Source organism: Myxocyprinus asiaticus, chromosome 15 (assembly GCF_019703515.2).
Source record: "Myxocyprinus asiaticus isolate MX2 ecotype Aquarium Trade chromosome 15, UBuf_Myxa_2, whole genome shotgun sequence".
NCBI classification, from domain to species: domain Eukaryota; kingdom Metazoa; phylum Chordata; class Actinopteri; order Cypriniformes; family Catostomidae; genus Myxocyprinus; species Myxocyprinus asiaticus.
In genome coordinates, this window is record NC_059358.1 from 20460219 (window position 1) to 20478639 (window position 18421).

An 18421-nucleotide genomic window follows, 5' to 3' on the forward strand; every position below is an offset into this window, starting at 1 on the left:
ATGCCAAGCACTAAAATCGAGCTCGAATCAAGATTGTGCATAGAGACTGCAATGGCAAGATATACAGTGAAAAAGGAGTTACATTTTGGTCTGTTCTCACCCTGTTAGATCATTTCAGAAGACATGGATTAAAGCACTGGAGTCATATACTGTCTTTATATGCTTTTTGATGCTTCAAAGTTCTGGCCACCATTCACTTGCATTGTATGGACCTACAGAGCTGAGATATTCTTCTAAAATTGAAATATTTGTCTTCTGCAGAAGAAAGAAATTCATACACATTTGGGATGGCATGAGGGAGAATAAATTATGATAGAGTTTTCATTATTGAGTGAACTATCCCTTTAAGGTGTATTATTTTTTGCTTAAAATCTCTCTCATCAATCTCTAACTTTAAAGTTAATAGAACTTCATTAATATCAAAGCTGGTTGATGCATTCTCATAAGCTTTATAAGATCTCTGTTTAGTGCTGTGTACATATTGGTACACCTTGTGGGTCTTGCAATGGAAACCTGAGTCATTCATCTGTTATGCAGATGAGGAAGTGGTTCAGTTAATGTCATATGATATTTACCACAGAACATGTAACAACAAAAGGTCATAATTTTTGTCAAAACAGCAAACACTTCAGTTCTGAAACTGAATCTGTTTTATGGTTGACGGAGGCTCTCAAAGATACACATTTGCAGTTTTGGCGTGGACCTTTGTTCCTGTCGCCCAGTTCTTTTGTTTTTCTTTTCTTGAATTCTCTTGGTTTTGCCTCCGCCAAATCAAGGCACTGGCACTTTTATTTCCCCCTACTCAGCAGAACAAACGCAAAGGCATTATAACCTCAAGAACATCTTACACCTATGTTTCAAGGAAAAGATCTCAGAATTTGACATTTTACTGATATTTTATTCTCTGAATTTTTTTAAAAATAGTGTTTCAGTACAGAGAATGGTAATGATTTAATTACTAAACAAATTGTGTGTTAGTGTGATCTAAGTTTACATTAGAAAATTGATTAAAGAATATCATACATTGTTACTGAAATAAACCATTTATGAAAGCGACTGTAAAACACTATTTCGATATAGCTGAGTATGGTGTACTCAGAATTAATATATTTTATTTAATATGGTCACAAAGAACCTTGGTAATCTTTTTAATCAAAACATCATAAAACAAGTGTTTCAGTGACCAGAGCCCACCAGGGGCATCAGAAAACAGCAATAAAAAATTAAACAGACTGCATACACAATATAAAACTCCCTCATGTCACATATTGCACAAAACAGCTGCAATTGCAGTATTTGGTAGGAATAAGAACAAGTCATCTTTGGTAAAACAAAGAAAGAGGTAAAAAATAAAATAAAATAAAAAACACTCAACCTTGTTGTATTCAAATCCAATGCTTGTTTTAAAATGTTATCATTTGCCCCAATTACTATTTCATGTTGGAGCACATTGATAATAGCGATTGAGTCTCTTTTGTTATTGGTCTGGTTGGTTCCTTGTGAGTTTCCTGTTACTACCCAGCTCTCACATGGTTGGGAAACTGGCCAGACTGGCAATGCCACATGCGTTGTTACGGTTACGAGCCATCAGGACATACCCCTTCTTTCCCCACTCTTCACCCCAACTTCAGGAGGAGAAAAGACAGATGGATTAGGAGGGAAGACTTTAAGTGCTGACAGTGACAACATGCACATTTCAAAATCATGTAATCTTTAGTAAAAACAAAAATGGATCTGAATAGTTAATACTTAAAGTGGTCATACCATGAGCAGGGGTGTAAAGTAATGAATTACAAATACTAACGTTACTGTAAGTATTTTTTCCACAGGAATTGTACTTTAAGTAGTTAAAAAAAATTTACTTTTACTTGAGTACATTTTAAGTGCTGTAACTACTTTTAATGCGCTATTTTCCCACCCTCTGTGTTCGCTACTTCCCTGTTCTGATTTTATTTTTATCTATCAACATGATTGGCTAGGGAGAGTCTCGTGACTCCCGTCCAATCAAATCACACGTAAAAAACTTGAATTGCAGCTGTAGATCCAGCGCCAACTGTTATGGATCTGGAGGATGCCTCAAACAGCAGTTCAACACTTGAACACGGCTTTTCGTTGTGAAAAAGGCAAATTGCTTGACCGTGTCATGTGAGTTTAACTTGCTTAAGCCAGATATCAGCATTAATCCTGCCTCTAATTTTAAGAAACATATCGAGGTAAATTTAATATTTCTGCTTACTAGATTCTGTGTGTCTATAACATATCCTGTAATTTAACTATCTATCACTGAGATTAGTGGGTTGATGTGAAAGATTGATGCAATGTTATCAATAGGGCTAGGCGATAAAACGATCTTGATGTTTATCTGAAAAAAATAGAGAGATGTCCTCGATATCGATGATAAACTTTTGAGTAATTTTCTATGTTCTACATCTAGACCAAGGGTGTTCATTACATCGATCGTGATAGCATGACAACCACTGGTTGACCTAGATAAAATATAAAAGATTGACTTTTTATTTCCTGACATCTGTAGCTGCGTGCTGTTTGATTGACAGTCGGCTAATGTTTGTGCGCTAATGCGGGCACGTGCCTAAATGCAATACTTCAGGCAGAACATTCCACCAGTCACAAACTTCAGAAAATTGTGCATCATGCATTAGAATGAGAACACAACTATTGCTAGGCTTAAAAGATACAATGTCCCCCATTGATTTAGTTCTTGTATCTCAAAAGGAGTACAATGTGGCCCCCCATGTGCTACTTAAAGAAATAGTTCACTCAAAAATGAAAATTCTCTTATCATGCCATCCCAGATGTGTTTGACTTTCTTTCTTCAGCAGAACACATATTAAGGTTTTTAGGAGAAAATTTCAGCTCTGTAGGTCCATACAATACAAGTGAATGGATGCCAAAATTTTGATGCTCCAAAAAGCACATAAAGGCAGCACAAAAGTAATCCATATAACATTCATGACTTCAGAAGTGATATGATAGGTGTGGGTGAGAAACAGATCAATATTTAAGTCCATTTTTGCTAGAAAGTCTTCTCTCTGCCCAGCAGATGGTGATATGCATGAAGAATGTGAATCACCAAAAACAAAAGAAGAAGAAAGTGAAAGTGAAAGTTAAAGTGGAGATTGACTGATCAGGGAGGAAAATTTATAGTAAGTAATTACTTATATTGATCTGTTTCTCACCCAACTATCATATCTCCTTCTGAAGACATGGATTTAACCACTGGAGGCACATGGATTGGGCTACTTTTATGCTGACGTATGTGATTTTTGGAGCTTCAACATTTTGGCACCCATTCACTTGCATTGTATGGACCAAAAGAACTGAGATATTCTTCTAAAAATCTTAATTTGTTTTCTGCTGAAGAAAGAAAGTCATACACATCTGAGATGGCATATGGGTGAGTAAATGATGAGAGAATTTACATTTTTGTGTGAATTATTCCTTTAAAGCCTGATGTGGCCCCTGTACAAAACAGTTTTTTTGCATTCCTTGCATTGTTTTATGCGCAACAATAACTCTCTCATTCGGCATTAAGGGAAATTTAGACCCTACACATAAACTGATTTTAATGTAATTGTTTCATACATTATGATATTGAAAATAAGTTTCATCTTTTCATTTCTGTAATCATGTCCCCTTTTATTTTTAAATCAGATTCATGTAGTGTTTACATTATCATAGATAAGTGATGTATTTTAAAAGTTGTCAATCATAAACACCTATAAAATACCTAAATTTTTTATTCTTTCTGGCAAACAGCCATAAAAGGGAATGTAAAATACGGTATGTGTGCCTCATTTTTAAATTGCAACATAGAGTTTTTATTATAAAGGGGCATAGCTTTCGCAACTCAGTACTCAATACTCACTACTCGTGAGTACTTTTAAATGAGCTACTCTTTTACTCTTACTTAAGTAGTTTTTAGGAAAGGTACTTTTACTCTACTTACTTACATTTTTTAAGAAGTAACAGTACTTTTACTTGAGTATTATTTTTCAGTACACTTTCCACCCCTGATCATGAGGAATCAAATTGTCCTTGATCCCTGGAGATAAGAGATATTTGCACTAAGAAAGTACACTGTACTGTAAGTTTCAGAACTAAAAAACTTCTTCCCAACTCCCACAAAACTGTTTCTTGAAACTAAGTTAGAAAAACAGCTCTTTGAGTTTCTGACATCAGAAACCCAAACTAATGAATGCATGACTACCCACATTTTCACATCAACAATGCCAGTGGAGAAGTTAAAAACTTTTGACGGTCACCCGCAGCTCATAAATGAGCTCGACCTGTTTCTCATTTCTTATGTGAAGGGGACATTTCTTAAAGGTGCAAAAACAATCTATTTAATTATAAAGGACCTATGTGTAACCTCTGAGTTCAAGACGATCAAGAAAAACTAAATTAGGACTGTTGAAACAACACTGCATAAGATATTTAGGTTTTTCAGAGAATATATTTTTAACATGTGTATTTTGTCTTACTGTACTGGTAGAGTTTTTATAGTCCAAACAAGTGAAAAAAATCTACCAGTGCTGAAGAAATAATCCAAAGTATTTAGAATACGTTAATGACCTTAACAGAATACGTTACAAATGACATTTTACAGCATGTGTTTCTGTAATCTGTAGTGGAATACATTTCAAAAGTAACCCTCCCAACCCTGCTAATATTATAATTGGACCAGCGGACATTCCTCACCTGTTCTTCACAATCCAGTACTTTTTGCCTTTCGGTGTGACTCCATACCCAACAGCTAGCACTGCATGGTTGACATCATCCTTGTTGCAGTTGGGATCATAATACACACCTAGAATTGGTTTTAAACACAATACACCAGAAAGTGGTCAAGCTTTTGGCCTTACAAGGGACCTTCACTGCAAACATTTCTGCACAGCACAACCATCCTAAATGAGACAACACACAGGCCTACTCCTCTAAAGTGCCTGGTCCAGTACTAAACATAACTACTGGAAAATGCAAAAAATGGTCTATGACTGCACACACAGATATATATAGATGTAACAGTATAAGGATGGGCAAGGAGGAGGCAGGAACCGGCTGAACAGTCAACATAAAGGTTTAATGATAAAAATGAATTTAAAACAACATAAAACAACGAACACAGACACACATGCAGCATGGACGCACGCATCTCTCTCTCTCTCTCTCTCTCTCTCTCTCTCTCTCTCTCTCTCTCTCTCTCTCTCTCTCTCTCTCTCTCTCTCTCTCTCTCTCTCTCTCTCTCAATCTCTCTCGAATTGGTGTCTCCCCTTTATCTCGCTCTCCCTCTGATCAGCTGATTCAGCGCCGGCCGTGCACCCTCACGGCCCAGCCACACCCTCATCCTCGTCACAATAGATATTAGAGGTAAACTGATATATCAGTTTTACCGATGAATCCCTGCCGAATAGTTGCTTTTTGGAACTATTGTTTATCGGCAAAATTGGTTGTTCAATTTTGGTTCTCCAGTATAACAGCGGCCTCTAGAGGTGAAATAAAAACAATCACTGACAACTCCTGGGGATTTGCAGTATCTCAATATGCCATCATTGAAAATATTCATCCATATTTTTATCTGATCAGTTTAAACTTTGCTCTGAGATAAGATATGGTTTTGAAACGTCTTGGCACAATTTCCTATTTCTCAGGAAAATAGCAAACTGCGCTTTGCACCACTTCATTACCATACAATATACCCCCAGTTTGTGCACGTACACCCACAGAATGAGCAAACACTCCCACCCACGCCCACTTGTGCTTTGCGCTGGCACAAAAATTGCACTTAGAATCAGCGCTCTCACGAAAATTGGAGTAAGGGGCGGTCACACTAGGCTCTGAGCATGCACATTTTTTTCGGACAACACTATGAACTAGGATATGATGTCATGCCAAATGGCTTCTGGTGCAGGTGAATAATTAATAATAGAGAATAAGTCTCTATTACAAGAGTTGCTGGTGTGTTTTGGGCTTGATTACAGTCCCCAAAAAAAAGTAATGGGCTGTGCACAAAATCATAATTTTTTTCTGGTTATTATCAGCATTTTGGATGCACATATGGGATTTTATTCATTTTATTTTCTTTTTTTTTTTATTTTTCTCCTTTTTCTCCCAATTTGGAATGCTCAATTCCCAATGTGCTTTTAAGTCCTCATGGTTGTGTAGTGATTCGCCTCAATCTGGGTGGTGGAGGATGAATCCCAGCTGCCTCTGCATCTGAGACCATCAACCCATGCATCTTATCATGTGGCTTGTTGAGCGCATTGCCATGGAGACATAGCACGTGTGGAGGCTTCATGCCATCCACCGCAGCATCCATGCTCAACTCACCATGCGCCTCACTGAGAACGAACCACATTATAGTGACCACAAGGAGGTTACCCCATGTGACCCTACCCTCCCTAGCAACCAGGCCAATTTGGTAGATCTGGCTGGAGTCACTCAGCATGCCCTGGGATTTGAACTTAGCAAACTAGCAAACTCCAGGGGTTGTAGCCAGCGTCTTTTACCACTGAGCTACCCAGGCCCCTGATTTTATTCATTTTGAACTCTTATTGCTTCTATGTCTCTGCCTCTCATAGTAAGGAAAGAAAAATCTTTTTTTAACATTCAATAAACCAATTAATCGGTTTTCACCCTTTTCCACCACCTAAGTTATCATATCAGCAAAATCCACTATTGGTCAACCTCTAATAGATATAGTATGTTGTTACAGAATAACACAAAAGATGTTAAAGAGATCTTAAGTACCGCTTTTGTAGTACAGGAAAGTGGACTGCATGGCATCTATACCCACTGACACAGGTCCCACCTTTGCCACAGCAGCAGCCAATGCCCTCTCATTACCCTGGGGTATCTCTTTATACCCTTTACAATCGGCTGCTTTCCCTGACTCGTTGTAGGCACACTGCTGATCCTGCAAGAGGCAACAATGAGTGGGAAATTCATGGCAATTAACTGTTAAATCATAGATTGGCATGAATTGTAACTATTGTTCTTTGTTAAAGATGCACTCCTTAATTTTTCCCTCATAACAAATCTTTACACATAAAAAATTAATTGTACTTCTAAAAATATGTTTAAATTAGTATACTGTACAGTCATCTGACCAGTTGAATTTTACTTGCTTCATCTCAGTTATCCCTGTTATAAGTGTCAGCAAAACATACAAAAATGACTGAGTGCACCTGTAAGCGATACAAAAATTGTTTTGCCTAGTACTGTGTAAAAAATTAAGCTGACTGTTATAATTACAATTCCAACATAGGGGTAGCTCTCCTCAGAATCAATGCCATTGTTGTCTCTGACGTATTTGAATGCATTAGTCATATATCCTCCACCACAGCCATCATTGTCAGTCACACAGTCCACCAGGTTCTGAGGACTAAGGTCCACCAGGTTACCCGTGGTCTTCTTCAGCTGACCTTCCAAAGCCCCAACAGAGCTAAAGGCCCAACAGGAGCCGCATGAACCCTGAGGAGAGCAGTAAAAAAAACACAGGACTGAAGAGCAGCCAGAATTAGCCATATTGGTACCCATGAAAATTAAAGCTATGCAGGAACAGTTCACCTAAAAAAAAAATAAAAAAAAATTGGACTATTTCTCATTAAAACCTATTTGATGCCTTAAGAAGACTTGTAATATGATGAATGGACTGTTTTTTGTTAACTCCGTTTATACTTGGTATTAAGATACATTTCGGGTGATCCGATCACATGAGGTCAGCACTCAATACAGGTCTAAACGGGATCTTAAACGTTTTGTGATTGAATCACAAAAGACACATACGAAGGTAGTCAGAAACTTGTGACCACATCACATTTGAGGAGTAAATGCTAATCCGTCCTGTATGCATCCTGGACAGCAGCAAAACACCACTCCTCACCTTAAAAAGGAAATAACTGTCTGATTGGAAAATGGATGAATACACTAATATGAGAACTTCATGAATCTTCTTCAGTGTGTCTGAGATCAACATGCAGGGTCACTTATGAGAAGCACAAACATCTGAAGCTACTTTAATACAGGAAATCCACAAAAATAACAGATAATTCTGCTTGAAATGTTGCGTTTGTACTTAGATTAAATTTCAGATGCATCTGAAACAGCACACCATTTTTTTTTTCTTGCTTTCTTTGTCTTTTCTGACTTTTTTGCACTTTAATGTCATGCAGTAGCACGCTGACAGCAACTGATGTATGTCATCATGAATCAGAGACCCACCCCTTAAAATCTGATCACAAGTGGTCACAGGAAAGGCATTTAAGCGGCCAGGTGTAAACAGTGATGTGTCTCCCCTGACCACGTGATCGGATCAACCGAGATGCATCTTAATACCAAATTTAAAGGTGGTCTTATACTTTTGGGTCCTTTTTAAGCTTTAAAGTGAGTCCCTATCAACTGCCCTTGTATTGAAAAAACAGACTGTAATATTAATTAAAACTTTTCTTTTTGTGTTCGGCATAAAAATAAAGTCATATGGGTTTGGAATGAGGGTGAGTAAATTATGACAGAATTTTCATTTTTGGGTGAACAGTTCCTTTAACAGTCATCTTTTTCACCACTGGATGGCACACAAGCACAGTCATAGCTGCATAGGCAATGGCTAGATTGTAACTCTAGTACAGCAAAATCCCTTGTGAAAGCGCATTTGCTGCTAGAGTTAATCTTGCAATAGTTTCACAGAACATGGATCACCATCTAGCCACAACCTTTAACAATTGCCAGTTGTTACTATATTAGATGTTTTGTTGTTGTTGTTGTCTGTAATAGCTTTAGGTTTAAAATGTCTGGTTTCCTCACCTGGTTCTTAACATTTGTGACATAGCCCAGTTTACGGTAGTCAATTGATTTGGGCAGCTTCTCCACTGTGTCCCCAGGCACATATGTGTTTATAGGGTCACGAAACATGGGCATTTGGAGTCCCATCATGTTCTCAGCGACCTCTTCAAGTGTCTGTAGAGAGATGCGCATTAGGGGGGAAATTATCCTCTAATCTCGTTTCAACATGCTGACCATAAACCCAGAAATATTGTTTGAAAATGTTGTATTGACAATGTTGTTTAAGACAAGTTATCTCGGATCTAGTTACAGTGAACAAGCTTTTCATGATATATTGCTTTTGTGATGTGACATTCCTTTTTTCACATGCAGGTGAAAAACAGTTTAACATTTGGGTAGAGTAGCAAGAAGCCTTTTAAGTTAAGAAAACCCTTATACATTGTAAATGTATTCTTACTAAGGCTTTTCTGAACTTAAGGGGGTTCTTGCAACTGGGATTTTACACCAGCCTGGTCACTCGCAGTACACTGGCCAGTATCACATGTTCTTACAGCTGTTTCTCATTCTGAGTCAGCTTTTAAAACAACATTTTTAACATTTTACAGCATTAAAATATTAGAAGACTGAGTTTGAGTTTACTGACCATATCTCCAAAGTGGTTCATGCCTAGATTATAGGTATGAATCCCCAGTTCATACTCTTTGTTATGGGCCTCAATAAACATCATGTTCTTCTCCCAAATGGCCCGTCGAATAGACTCTTCATCCTGCCCACCGTTCAGCACACATACATACAAACAGTTTGATATTGAGTGATGTATAAAATAACTATACAATCTTATCTTAAAACTCTAATAGGGTGCGAAATGAAGCTGAAAATACACCATTAGGTATCCAAATTTACAGGAGGAGCTACATTATCAATATGTTCACTGATTTAAAATCACTGAAAGATCCTAAAGCAACTTTCCTTTATTAGGAGCTAGAAAAAGAAAAGATAGCCAGTGAAATTCCAATCAAGGTTGTCAAATAAATACAAAACTAAATAAAAGAGCTAGTTTAACCCCTCTCTTTTTCAAAAGAGGAAGAAATGGATGGCTTCTCCCTGGTGATGATGAATGCACAAACCTAGTTTTAGTTTATTTACTCTTTTAGCACCATGAGGACACTAATCGGAGTGGCTGTATACTCACCAGGCCATTGTATTCTCTTCTGTGGGTGATTTTCCAGCTGTCCCATGCTTCATCCAGGGACAGATTAGACAGATCCAGAGTGTGAGCTAGTACACACCACACCATCAACAGAGGTATTCCACGGAATTTATACATTGTGCCCTGAAATACAGATATTCCCGCAGATGTTTGAAACCACAATAAACACAAACTATAACATGAAGTAACATGCTAGCAGTGGTCCTAAAACGTACGTGGCGTGTTAACTGTAACCACATGTATAAACGAAACCCTCAGTGCAATTATGTAGGCCAGTTTAGAGAAGTATTGAGTGGTGATTTCTCTGAAATGAGCAGGAGGAAGTTTGAAAAAGAAAAAGTAGGCTATTCAAAAAGTTTGAAAAGTTTCCATTTTAAATGTTTAAAAAGAAAACGAAAGTGATACAATACAAGACAGACTGAAAATGTTTCAAATGTTATGCTATCTGTAACAGTTTTAAAAATCAGCATTTACATTTACTACGCGTCACCTTTAAATGATATACACACTGTTAGGAAAAGAGTAAAGAAAGCCCCTTCCACAGAACGACAAGGCACATAACAGTTACCTGGGTTCGATGATTTCTTAAAGTTCAGCACAAAAGGTGTCAGTCCCGGTTTGAAATTGGGTTAGTAGACTACCACTTTATATACGACCGTTTTGAGGAAGTTTCTCCTATTTGAGGGAAAAGGGAAGAAGACCGTTTGCATCTGTAATCGCTTAAACTCCAGCTCAAAGCGATGACGTCAGGTGTCGGGTTTCAGTAGGCTATTGCGGGAATACTGTATTCTGCAGGAGCTGTTATATTTCTATACTTTTACTATATCACTGGAAAGCAGCTAAACAAATATAAACATAACCATGGGTATAGTTTGTGGAAATTAGATTTTATTAATATTTTGTATATTATTATTATTACCCAGGTAGCAAAATACACTCGGGCCAGTTTCGTTTAGAATCTCATCTGCCGGAGCCTATCCCTTTGGCCCGACTCTGTCTCCTGTATTTGGGTCGGACGCCTGTTTACTCATTCCCCGATTCCGGCCCGACTCTGTCTCCTGTATTTGGGTCGGACGCCTGTTTACTCATTCCCCGATTCCGGCCCGAATCAACTGGCCCAGATGTGGCAGCCGCAGCCGGTGACGCATTGACGCTGCCGGAGTTAAGACGGAATCGGACCGAAGCTATAAGTGACAGCGCGCCAGAGCTGGCCCGTTATGTAGACACATATGGTTAATTGTTATTCAGCTTAAAAGATCTCATACATTTTAATTATAGTTTATAATACATAAATACATTTATTTTCCAAATCTATATAACCATCTCATTATAATAAATGTACAAGAACTCACTTGAATGCATGAAGAACATTTAATCAGAATCAGAATGAGCTTTATTGACAAGTATACTTACACATACAAGAAATTTGTCTTGGTGACAGAAGCTTCCTGCGCACAAACAATACAACAACAAGACAGAGATAAATATATATATATATACGACGAAGGCCCCGTACAATTGTGCAACTAAAGACCTACATAATGGATGAATGGGGGAAATTTTTACTTTCTAAACTTAAACTTGTGTCTTCAGTGCCCAAATGCTTAAGTGTTAGAAGAAATGGTGATGTTTCACAGTGGTAAACACTCGACTGTCCCAACTTTTTTGGGGCGTGTTGCAATCATCTGATTTGAAATTACTGTACATTTTCAAAAAACAATGAAATTCACAAGGAAAAACCTCACATAATGTGTAGTTGTTGTTCTTTCAATATAGCAAAGGCTGAATTTACAAATCTCTCATTTAGTTTTTATTAGTATTTTTCATACTGTCCCAACTTTTTCGGAATTGGCAATATACAAGAAATGATTAATGAAAGCAACATGGTCTAACTGAATGCAGACTTAATGAAATTAAGTTAGGCCCAATTTTCATGTGTTTCCAACACCTCGATGTTGTTTGATAGACTATTCACAATGCAAATTCCAATGATTTAACAATAAGAGGCTGTATCCAGCATAAGTAATATTGAGATGTGTGTAACATCAAGTAAAACTAGTACAGTATATACACTTTTTCCCCTGATCATCATGTTTCAGAAACAATAAGTGAAACAATGGTAACACTTTACAATAAGGTTCCATTAGTTAACACCATTAATTAACATGAACTAACAATGAACAATACTTGCCAACAATGATTTTTTAATCATTTATTAATCTTAGTTACATTTAATTAAAACATATATTAATACTTTTGTAAACATTAATGTACTATGAACTAACAATGAACAATTGTATTTTTATTAACTAACATTAACAAAGATTAATAAATGCTGTAAAAATATATATATAGTTAATTGTTAGTTCATGTTAACTAATGTTGTGAACTAATGTTAACAAATGGAACCTTATTGTAAAGTATTACCGAAACAATAAAATAAGGCTTCTTTAGCAGCAAAAATACACATTCAACATATATCCATTCTCACTCCATTCTTTCACCACTGTCTCTCACCTTCTTCTCAACTTGTATTTCTCTGAGCAATTCAGCAGTCTGAAGAATTGCTGTTGCTTTATTCCTAATTTGTAAGTCGCTTTAGATAAAAACGTCTGCTAAATGAATAAATGTAAATGTAAAAATGTAAGTAAACTAGCATTACACTAACTGCTGTCTCATATACTAAACAAACATGTAAATGTATAGTGCATTAACTTATGGAGTACATGCAACGGTGATTTTCCGCATGTGCAGTAAGAGGATTTAAGTGTTTTCATACGTTTCAGTGTGGACGAGCAACTTCTGGAAAACACTTGAAAACGGCAGTGTGGATGGAGAGCATTTCAAAAACGAAAATGCAGTTTTCAGATGTATCCAGATTAATGTAAACCTAGCCTAAGTTACATTTACATACACATTCACAATTTACTAGTTTAGTAGAGGATGAGAATGAAGTTCAGTCTTATTTCTTCAGGGTTTGGAGAAAAGCAGTTTTTGGTTTTCACAGGTGTCTGAAGATTAACGTCTGCTATTTCTTCAGGGTCTTCAGAGATGATTTCTTGATTATTGAATATAAAACAAGCACACAACATCAGCCATGAGCCTGTTGTCTTTATCATTTTGTAGCATGTTAAGAGAAATAGTAGCAGTAATTTATGTGTCTTGTGGAAAGCCATCCATGCCGGAACCAGCATTGCTCCTTGCAATGATAATGACACGCACCTGGAAGCGCTTCAGCCATAACTACTGGAACCATCTGACTCCAGTCAAGGGAGCGCTACATAAGCCGGCACCAAACAAACACCCAGGGAGTCGCAACGAGAAGCCACATGCTAATGTCTCTCTCTCTCTCTGTCTCCATATTTCAGAAACGGACTAAACCTCATGAGGCAAGCCGCACTGCTCGAGTGACACTTTGCAATCGCCTTCACCCATGAGGACCGGTTTGGAAACACAAGCACTTGGAGCACGGGAAGCCTGAAGAACACTATGTGTTGCCTTTGCCTCACTATACACCCTGCACCAAACTCTAAACCAATATCACTTTGTGTGTAATAAATACCCCTCTGGGGACGTTAAGTAATACCTGCTTACCGGAAGTAAGACATACAGTCCATCAGGTACTGACTAAGCTCTCTGAGCAGGATGATGTTGTGGCATATCTCCACAACTTTGAGGTCATGGCTGCCAGGGAGAGCTGGCTGAGGGGGGAGTGGTCTACCATGCTTGCGCCCTTCCTTATGGGGGAGGCGCAGCAGGCGTACTACTCCCTTCTGGCTGAAACTGCTTGCAATTAAGACAGCTTGAAAGTGGAGATATTGGCCGGGGTGGGTTTGTCTCTGTTATGTGCTGCCCAAAAATTTTACAAGTGAGCTTATGATCCCCAACTTCCGGTCCGGCTCCAGGCCTCCCAACTTGCTCGTCTGGTTCAACTGTGGCTGCTCAGCCAGAGAAGCGCAGAGAAAGTGGCTGAATGAGTCACCAGTGATAAAATTTGGAGGAGCCACCCCGATCTCTCTGCCGAGCAGTGGGAATGAATGCCCCCACCAGATGGCCAAGTTGGTCGAGGCAGTAAAGCTGGCAGAGGCATAAATTGCCCAGGATGTTGAAGAGAGAGCACCGGAATTTCCCCAGAGCGGTTGGCCAGAGAGGCGAGCTTGGCCGGGCTTGGAGCGTCTATTTGGTTCTGCCCCCAGAACCAAGTGGAGGATCGGACGGTTGAGACCCTGGACCAACACCCTCCCTACATTGTTGGCAATGGAGAGTGAGAGAGAAGGTGAGTCAGAAAATCCCACTAACATCTTCTTTGACCTGTTCCAACAGGTTTCAGCAGGAGGTTCCTTTGGCCGGGAACAAAGAGAGGATGAAAGGCTAAAACACTGCTGGAACCAAGTCCGAGTGATTGAAGGAGTCCCCCGGCAACCTGCTCCTCACCCTTCTCCTCACGTGCTCTTAGGCATGCGGGAAGTTCCTCAGGCCTCAACCGGCTTTACCTCTTTCGAACTACTGTTCAGCAGACAACCCCGGGGTCTTCTGGATGTCACTCGAGAAGCTTGGGAGCAGCAACCGTCACCCCACTGCACCGTGATCAAGCACATACAGGACATGCGAAGGAGGATTGAAAAGGTAATGCCAGTGGTGAAGGAGCACATGCAGGAAGCCCAATGTGCCCAGCAGCAGCTTTACAATCGCTCGGCCCAGCCACGGGAATTCCACCCAGGAGATCAAGTGCTCGTCCTCATACCCTGTACCAACTCAAAGTTCCTGGCCAGCTGGCAGGGTCCCTACACAGTAGTTGAGCGGCTGGGTCCCGTCAACTATCGAGTCCGCCAACCAGGATGCCACACTATCGTCAGGCAGTGGCCCTACAGAATACTTGAGGCTCAACGACAAGCTATAGAGGCGGAAGTGCAGTGGATGATGAAGCTGGGAGTCATAGAGGAAATGCACAGCCCCTGGTCCAGCCCAGCTGTAAAGGTCTCCAAACCCAATGGTAACTTCCGCTTCTGTAATGACTTCAGAAAGCTGAATGAAGTCTCAGTTTTTGATGGATACCCGATGCCTCGGGTGGATGAACTCATCCAGCAGCTGGGAAGGCCCGGTTTATCTCCACCCTGGACCTCACAAAGGGCTACTGGCAAGTGTCCCTCACTCCCTCTGCCAAAGAGAAGACCACTCCCAGTGGGCACTGGCAATACCGGATCCTTCCCATTGGTCTACATGGGGCCCCAGCTACCTTCCAGAAGATGATGGACATCATCCTCCAACCTCATCGAGACTACGCTGCAGCCTACCTGGATGATGTGGTCAACCACGCCGAGAGCTGGGAAGAACATTTGCTCCGCCTGCGGAAGGTGCTTACTGAGTTAAGACGGGCTGGACTTACGGCCAACCCTAAAAAGTATAATCTCGGGCTTGCAGAAGCACGGTACCTGGGTTATCGAATTGGAAGAGGACTTACCAAACCTCAGGAGGATAAGATGTTGGCAGTACAGAACTATCCCCAGCTGACCACCAAAACCCAGGTACGCGCCATCCTAGGGTTGGCCGGATACTACTGCTGTTTTATCCCTAACTTCTCTAGCTTGTCCCCACACAGACCTGACCCGGAAACGACAGCCCAAGAAGGTATTCTGGACCCCAGCAGTGGAGGAAGCACTCCAGTCCTTGAAGAAGGCCCTGATTTCCAATCCAGTCCTATGTGCTCCCGACTTCTCCCTGCCTTTCATCCTGCAGACAGATGCTTTGGAAACAGGCCTTGGAGCTGTCCTTTTCCAGGAGTTAATGGGTGAGGAGCACCCAGTCCTCGTCCTTAGCTGCAAACTCTCCCCGGCGGAAACCCATTATGCAGCCGTGGAACGGGAGGCCTTGGCCATCAATTGGGCAGTCCTGGAACTACAATACTACCTCCTGGGACATTTGTTCACACTTGTCACTGACCATGCACCTCTTCAGTGGATGGCAAAAGCAAAAGGGACCAACGGCAGGGTGACACGATGGTTCCTGGCCCTCTAGGACTACCACTTCACCATCAAGTAACAGGCTGGCCTGAAGAACGGCAATGCTGATGGCTTCTCTCGAATGTTCCACGGTGGGTCAGGTCTAGAGAGTAGCTCCCCTCCCCATCATTTCGGCTCTGTTCTCTCATACACCTTGTGGGGGGGGTTGGGGGGGGTTGGGGAGTGTGACGTTTTTATTATTATTATTAGCCTATATAGGCTATCATTAATAGCCTAATTATAATATAATAGGCTAATAATTGACTCATTGTAATCAAAGGAATATTCCGGGTTCAATACAAGTTAATCTTAATCGATAGCATTTGTGGCATGTTGATTACCACAAAAATTAATTTCAACTTGTCCCTTTTTTTTTTTTTTTTTTAAAGAGCAAAAATCTGGGTTACAGTGAGGCATGACTGGCACGTAGCCTTCAATGTTAGTGAATGGGGGCAAATCCGTAAATGGGACCCTGCAAATGAGGCCTGTATTGTGCTACACTCTTGATGTTATTAAAGTATGCACATTTTGTCATCCTGGGCATTAGAGACAAATTTGTAAGATGTCAGGTTGGTTTGTTGCTGACAGAGGTGTTAGACCATGCTGGTCGCAGTAATTATAAGGTGCTATACCAGCTGCACTGAATTTTTTTTTTTTTTTTATCTTCTTTTTTTTTTTTTTAAAGTGTGGTAACATCTAAATTAACTGACTTTATGGCAAAAATGTTATATATGGTAAGGTTGAATCACCCTTTCTACATTAGGTTACACCAACAAATCAAATTAAAACGGGTTAGATCAGGTAGAAATACAATATTAACATTAGTTAAAAACATAACATGAAGTTACAATAAACTACTTTTACAGCATTTATTAATCTTGGTTAATATTACTTTCAACATATACAAATACATTTTTAAAATCAAAAGTTGTATTTGTTAACATTAGTTTATGCACTATGAAGTAACATAAACAACAATAAACAGTTGTATTTTTATTAATTGACATTAAGAAAGATTCATAAATGCTGTAAAAAATATATATTGTTCATTGTTTGTTCATGATACCTAATGCATTTTCTCATGTTAACAAATGGATCCTAATTGTAAAGTGTAACTGACTTTCTTACTAAATTGAATTGAATGTATTAATAAATAGCATCCTTCTCAGAGCATCCTCTTCCTTGGGCCCTGTTGTCATAAAAGCTTCTCCTTGTTAGTCAACAACTTGAGTTCCCTGTGCAATGTGTCAGTGTATGAGGTCTAGATGAAAACTGTCCCATGATGTTTACTGTATAGGCATGCAGTCAGCACTAAAAGGATATAAATGTATGTCGAGAAAAGTCCCCTCAGTGTTAGTTGCTCATGCTATATGCAGATTAGTCACAAACATACAACCATTGCCATAAATATCATAGGCCGAAAGCAGCACAGCCTGCTGACATGATGACAAATCTGAGCAGGCTAAGTTTATGAACGTATTCAGCTTTTGTCTATGGGTTTAAAAATCACCCCCATGACCCAAATCTAATCAAGACATCACAAACCCAGAATTCTACCACCAAAGCACACAGAGATTGGATTAGCTACATTTACACAAATGTTGTGTGATACACATTTGCCTGGATTTATCCACGAACAGCACTTCAATAAACTCAACTATTGTTTTATGTAGCATAGCAAGACACTGCAGCTTTCTTTATATAACTTTTTTATAAATAGTAAGATCAACATAGATGCCACTAAATCAACAAGCAGGCATTGTCACATTATACACATTATTACAAAAATATCAGCTTTTTTACTGCAATGTATTTTGGTAATAGATGAGTTTTAAGATCGACTGATAGTTTAATTAAATGATTTAAGTATTTCCCAGTAATGCACACCAACTCATTCATGCAGCATTTCAGACTTTTAGCTGAATTAAGGACTATGCCTTGAATAACTTATAATACATTTCATGTCATTGAGTCCAGATACAGTACACTCATTGTGAAAGTTTACACACAAATAAATTGAAATATTTTGTCATAAAACAATGTTATTCATGATACACAAAGAATGAAATAATATTGCAATAAACTGCTCAAATAAACAGATGTCTTGTATGTGCAATATTAAATGCTAACAAAATAATGATGTACAGTACTGTGCAAAAGTTTTAGGCACTTGTGAAAAACATTCAAAATGAGGATTTCTTAAAAAAATAATGGCATAAATAGTTTTCATTAATCAGTTAACATCATATAAAGTCCAGTAAACAGAAAAAGAGCTAAATCAATATTCGGTGTGACCACCTTTGCCTTTAAAACAGCACCAATTCTCCTAGGTACAACTGGACACAGTTTTTCTTGGTTGTTGGCAGATAGGATGTTCCAAGCTTCTTTGAGAATTTGCCACAGTTCTTCTCTC

General features: G+C 39.1%; 1 protein-coding gene across 1 annotated transcript; it reads right to left on the minus strand.

The window, feature by feature from the left end:
- Nucleotides 1–877: 877 nt before the first annotated feature.
- LOC127452790 (cathepsin K-like) lies at nucleotides 878–10758 on the minus strand. Its single transcript, XM_051718508.1, has 8 exons — nucleotides 10578–10758; nucleotides 9992–10132; nucleotides 9443–9565; nucleotides 8821–8973; nucleotides 7273–7491; nucleotides 6769–6934; nucleotides 4720–4828; nucleotides 878–1625 (listed from the first exon to the last, which is right to left on the minus strand). Exons 2-8 carry the CDS (start codon nucleotides 10124–10126, stop codon nucleotides 1526–1528), a joined length of 1005 nt encoding a protein of 334 aa, XP_051574468.1. The 5' UTR covers nucleotides 10127–10132; nucleotides 10578–10758; the 3' UTR covers nucleotides 878–1525.
- Between the last annotated feature and the right edge of the window lie 7663 nt (nucleotides 10759–18421).